The sequence below is a fragment of the Ctenopharyngodon idella genome, chromosome 3, assembly GCF_019924925.1.
Source record: "Ctenopharyngodon idella isolate HZGC_01 chromosome 3, HZGC01, whole genome shotgun sequence".
In the NCBI taxonomy this organism is placed as follows: domain Eukaryota; kingdom Metazoa; phylum Chordata; class Actinopteri; order Cypriniformes; family Xenocyprididae; genus Ctenopharyngodon; species Ctenopharyngodon idella.
The window spans coordinates 33,120,324-33,126,398 of record NC_067222.1 but is presented as its reverse complement, the minus strand read 5'-3'; the positions used below and the strand labels follow the sequence as shown (position 1 = coordinate 33,126,398).

Below are 6,075 nucleotides of genomic sequence, written 5' to 3'. Positions count from 1 at the left end.
TTGACAGCAAGATAATTAACGCTTTCAATGCCCAGAAAGCTACTAAAGACATATTTAAAACAGTTCATGTGACTACAGCGGTTCAACCTTAATGTTATGAAGCGACGAGAATACTTTTTGTGCGCCAAAAAAAACAAAATAATGACTTTATTCAACAATATGTAGTGATGGGCAATTTCATGGCGCTTCGAAGCTTTACAAATCATTTGTTTCAAATCAGTGGTTCGGAGCGTGTATCAAACTGTCAAAATCACGCCCCCCAGTGGTGAACCACTGAAATTTCGAAACACTTATAATCTAATGAAGCCTTGTTTACTGAAATCATGTGACTTTGGCAGTTTGACACACGCTCCAAAACACTGATTCGAAACAAAAGATTCGTAAAGCTTCGAAGCTTCATGAAGCAGTGTTTTGAAATCGGCCATCACTAGATATTGTTGAATAAAGTCATTATTTTGTTTTTTTTTGGCACACAAAAAGTATTCTCGTCGCTTCATAACATTAAAGGAACACTCCACTTTTTTGGAAAATAGGCTCATTTTCCAACTCCCCTAGAGTTAAACAGTTGAGTTTTACCGTTTTCGAATCCATTCAGCCGATCTCCGGGTCTGGCGGTACCACTTTTAGCATAGCTTAGCATAGTTCATTGAATCTGATTAGACCGTTAGCATCTCCTTAAAAAATGACCAAAGAGTTTCAATATTTTTCCTATTTAAAACTTGACTCTTCTGTAGTTACATCGTGTACTAAGACCGACGGAAAATGAAAAGTTGCAATTTTCTAGGCCGATATGGCTAGGAACTATACTCTCATTCTGGCGTAATAATCAAGGAAATTTGCTGCCGTACCATGGGTGCAGCAATGATATTACGCAGCGCCTGTGACCCCCTGTTTGCACAGGGAGCGTGCCTTGCAACCATGGAGACATTTGTGAGAGACGCTGCGTAATATCATTGCGCCTGCTGCAGCCATGGTACGGCAGCAAAGTTCCTTGATTATTACGCCAGAATGAGAGTATAGTTCCTAGACATATTGGCCTAGAAAAAAACTTTTCATTTTCCGTCGGTCTTAGTACACGATGTAACTACAGAAGAGTCAAGTTTTAAATAGGAAAAATATCAAAACTCTTTGGTCATTTTTGAGCAAGATGCTAACGGTCTAATCAGATTCAATGAACTATGCTAAGCTATGCTAAAAGTGGTACCGCCAGTCCCGGAGATCGGCTAAATGGATTCGGAAACGGTAAAACTCAACTGTTTAACTCTAGGGGAGTTGGAAAATGAGCCTATTTTCAAAAAAAGTGGAGTGTTCCTTTAAGGTTGAACCACTGTAGTCACATGAACTGTTTTAAATATATCTTTAGTAGCTTTCTGGGCATCTGAAAGTGTTAATTATCTTGCTGGCAATGCAGGCCTCACTGAGCCATCGGATTTTATCAAAAATATCTTAATTTGTGTTATGAAGATGAACGAAGGTCTTACAGGTGTGGAACGACATGAGGGTGAGTAATTAATGACAGAATTTGTATTTTTGTGTGAACTATCCCTTTAAAAGAAAATAAATTCAAAAGCTATGAACAGATTTGCCTTTAGCTATAAAATTTATTTACCAGTCGCAATGATAGATTGTGTCAATACAAAAAAGCCCTGCCAATATACAGTTGTAACTAATAATTACTATAGTATTCTGGTACTCGCTGTATTCAACCCAATGGTGGAAAACAGCTTGAAGTCTCTTAATAACCACAGATGTAGACTCAAGACTGCTGACTTGATTGGAAGGACTCTTGACTTGGAAAATATACTTGAAAAGAAATTCTAACCTGAGACTAGATGCCATTATAGACTAGATTCCTACTGGTCTATGATGTCACTAACATCATGTTTCATGACACTCACTCTTTTTGCCCATCCTCCTTGATCTTCTCTTCTACTGCCTGCAGGGCTGCAGCTAGTGAGGCACTGGTCTCCTCTATCTTCTGGTGCATTGCATCTGCTGTCACTAGCCCTGTGACAAATGCTGATCCAGTTGAACTGTCCATGGATACTCCACTGATTGAGGAGCGAGGGGGCTTCACAGGAGGGGGTGTAGGGATGGGGGTTGGGGGAGTTTGGGGCGTCTGTGGGGTTTGGGGTGTCTGAGGTGTCTGTGGGGTGTGAGGAGACTGAGGTGTGTGTGGGGTCTGCGCACTCAAAGCCGGTGGGGTTGTAGCCTTGACAGGGTGGTTGGTTTGGGTTGAGGCTGTACTGGCCATTTTGGTGACAGTCTGCTTGGCTGGAGAGGGCATGGGAGTGGGATTAGGTGTCGCATTTAAAGACTGCAGAACATTTTTGGATGGTTTGGGAGCTGTGGGAGGAGGTGTAGGTTTTGGTGAAATCGGAGGAGGTACTTTCTTTCCTTCAACTGTAAATAAAGGAGAAAAGAGATAGGAAGAGAGATGGGAAGAGAGACTGACTGAGCGGACTTTGACTCAACAAGGTTTAAACGTTACAAGGCTTTATGGGATACTCACATAATTGTGTAAAGACAGGGCAAGTGAAAGGCCCGCACTGTGTAGTACCTGGGCTGCCAGGTGCCCCAGTTGGTCCAGGAAACGGGGCTTTCTTGGTGATGGCAGCCGGCGGTCCTTGTTTCTTTATGTGCTGGGCCAGAACAGGTTTGGGAGACACTGGAGGTTTGACAGACTTTCGAGGGGCACTCTCAGTGACATGGCCTTCCAGGTCTGCGCTGTCCCGACGGGGCGAGTTCTCAGGATGTTCCTGTGGTCGGGGCTGCTCTGAAACGGTCACCTCTGACACAGGGCGTCTTTTAATGGTGCCAGTCCCATTCTCGTATGGTAGGGGCATCTGCCCATCCAGTTGTTCCTCTGCATCTTTGTCTTTGCTTTTGGGGCGGCGCTTAACTGTATTTGACTCTGTGAGCTGGAACTTGGTGCCATTTGGCTGCTGCTTGGTGCTCTGGACCCTCCTTTTCAGGGAGGCTGTGGCATCCGCACATGAAAGGTCCTCCTGGGGTAAAGAGTATGACATTTCTAGGCCCTCCTCAGCCTCATCCTTTCCCTGTCTAGGTCTTTGTTTGATGGTAAGGTTTCCATCCTCAGCAAACGGAAGGTTTTCTGCTGAACTCCCACTAGAGCTTGGCTGGGGTTCAGAGCGTTGTCTATCCTGGACTGGCTCTGGCTGTGGTCCTCGCTTAGCAGCTGCTACTAACTCAGTGACAGGCCCACTAATGGTCCTGCGACGGTTCACTACTTCCCCATCCAGTCCAATGGCATCACGCTGCTTTGCTCCTGCAGAACCCACCTGCAGAGAAACAAGTATGTTTTACTACAACAGATTTTGCTAACAGACATTTTTATGATAAATGCTGGGTATCATCCCAAATGCACACTGATAACCATCTTACCTGCAGATAGTATCCTGCAGTTTTCTGTAAAGCGAGACCCTTGGCACCCCCACCAATAGAGGACATTTCCAACATGGCCGCAATGCTCTTCACACTACCTGCACTGCCTGTGTCTACAGTGCCACCCAGGTCACTAGCACGTCTTTGTGGTTGATAGGGAACGTCCAGAAGAGGTCCACTGCTTGTCTCCTTGGGCACTTCTGTCAGATTACTGCTGGAGCTTGAGATGGCTGAACTAGAGCGTTTGGGAGGAGGTGGAGGAGGACCTTTCTTCTTCTGTCTGAGTGCAAAGGACTGGCTTCGGTTGACATTCTTGTCTGCCTGCCCTTTCACTGAGTTGCTGCGACCCACCCGGTGCTGTACTGTGGCATACTTTCCTCCTGAATCTGCAACATTCAGCTCGTCCCGCTCCTGCTCACCATCAGACATAGCATATCGATTCAGACTGTGGGCACGTTTCTTAGGCAGACCATACTCGTCGCAAGCTTCATCACCATCTGGTGGTAGGCACAGGAGTGGCACTGAGACAGCGGGTCCTTGGGGCGCAGCTTCCATGGTTTCCACAGGCTGAGCAGCTGGGTGTGGATGGGACCTTTGAGTGGGGGATTGGGGGTGAGCACGAGGTGTTATGGGCTTCTCTGTCTGCTGGAGCAGCTGAGGACTAGGTTTTGGCTTACCCGGTGGGTTGCTCATAGTCTGTGAGGCGGGAGGCTTCGTTTTGGTGGGCGTTTGTGGTGGAGTATAGGGTGGACCTGCACCTTGGGGATAAGACTGACGTGGTTTTGGCTGCGCCGATGAAACACTTCTCTGGCCTCCCTGGCTGCTCTGGCGCATGGTACGTGCCTCCTTTCTGGGTGGCCCGCTAGGCTCTTCTGTGTCTCGGCTCTTATTCATGCTGTTCTCATGCAGACTGCGGGCTCGGTGCTGTGCTCCCGGACCACTATTGGTTCTCACCTCTGTGCCATCCTGCACATCAGCAGGCCGTGTAAGAGCTGCCTGTAACTCCCCGCTCAGTTCACTGTCCTGGAAAGTGCTCAATTTAGGAGACATACACTCTCCGCTGTCATGGGGTGGGCTCTCAATAGCCATCACCTCCTGAGCGGCTGGGGGTTTTTTACGCAATGTGTTACGACCATCAGAGGCCTTCTGGATCTCTGCCAGCTTCTTCACTGCAAGCATAAGCTTCTTCTGGTGTCCTAAGAAAATTCGGTCAGAGAAATAAAGTAAACCACCATGGCCTATGCAGTTTGGTAAAAGTTTTTATGTGTAATCATTTTGAAATACTTAAAGATTATGGATCCCAGTCCACTATCTTACCAAGTTTTGTAATGCCAATCTCCTGAAGGTCCTCCCACGTGATGTCAGTAATAAAGTCAATGTTCTCATAGCCATTTTTGACTAAAATTTGGTGATATTGGCTCAACCCAATCATGGATAACCACTCTCCAAGATTCGCCTACAGATCAAATACAGATAAAAACAAATTACATCTGGATGTGTGTGTGTGTGTGTGTGTGTGTGTGTGCATTACGTACGTTGTAGGAATTACAAAAAAGTAACACCAGAATTTTTTTATCTTGTGGGACCATTTGTCTCCATGAGAAAAACAGCTTTAAATCTTGCTAAATTATTATTATTATTATTATTTTTTTAAATGTTAAAATGCAGAAGGTTTTGTGTGAAGGTTATGTTTAAGGTTAGGGTATAGAATATACAGATAAAAATACAGTATAAAAATTATTACGTCTATGTAAAGTCCCCATAATACTTGGAAAAGTGTTAAACTCACCGGTTTTTGGTCAGGCAGCCACTCGTTAATACTGAGCTTATTTATCTCTGAGGTTATCTTCTTTCGATGTCCTGGTTTGGTTACTCCAATAGCTGTTAAATCCTGAGAATACATATAGGAGTCCCAGAAACCATCAGATCCATAACCAATCACATTTGAGCACCCCAAGGCCTTTGTACACACATACACACTAAACCAAGCAGAGCATATTCTGCGTGAACATTACATTATATATACACAAAAAAGATAAAACACTTAAATTTTGGCATATCAAACACTTTGATTGACAAAAGGCACCAGGATGATAAAAGCAGATGCAAAAAACAAACAAAGAAAAAAAATGGGAAAGGGAAAATAATAAAATAATACGAGGAGCAAGTGAGGAAAAGAAGCCTTTTCAGAGTACCCCCAAACATAATTATATAAACATATCCTAATTGAGCATGTCCTCAGTGTTTCAACAAAATACCCCTGTTAATTCTGCTTTCAGCAATGAAAATATGTAAATCTCTTGAAGGCAGTGGTTTAATGTAATTAAGTATGGGTAGATGAGCTTGCTTCCAGCAATTCTATTTGCTCAAAGATTAATTTAAGGTTTAGTAACAAATTAGTTTAGTTCAATTTAGTTACAGCTTTACACTCCATAATGAAACTACATGAAATGACCATTAAAACTAAATTATTTGCTAATGAAAGAATGCTTTTAATTTTAAGTATGTGCACATAAATACATAGCTCACAAGAGCATGTACAGTAATCACAACATAAGTTATTATGTGGGTCATCAAGATACCTACATAACATACTAGGAAACATTTGACAACAACAACAGCGGCACTGTCTGGGTGGTATCTGGGTGGGTGGGGGGGTATCTGGGTGAG

The 6,075-nt window shown here is 44.0% G+C and overlaps 1 protein-coding gene across 14 annotated transcripts in view; it reads right to left on the bottom strand.

Moving 5' to 3' along the window:
- Window positions 1-6,075, bottom strand: part of caskin1 (CASK interacting protein 1) — a 111,728-nt gene that overhangs the window by 5,095 nt on the left and 100,558 nt on the right. For 12 of the 14 annotated variants that reach the window (XM_051886147.1, XM_051886145.1, XM_051886150.1 and 9 more), the window contains 5 exons: window positions 5,195-5,296; window positions 4,723-4,861; window positions 3,406-4,601; window positions 2,513-3,302; window positions 1,899-2,403 (listed from right to left, as the gene is read on the bottom strand). In XM_051886147.1, the coding sequence (XP_051742107.1) occupies window positions 1,899-2,403; window positions 2,513-3,302; window positions 3,406-4,601; window positions 4,723-4,861; window positions 5,195-5,296 (2,732 nt within the window). The remainder of the gene's footprint in view (window positions 1-1,898; window positions 2,404-2,512; window positions 3,303-3,405; window positions 4,602-4,722; window positions 4,862-5,194; window positions 5,297-6,075) is intronic. The other 2 variants (XM_051886149.1, XM_051886159.1) reach the window with 1 other exon arrangement.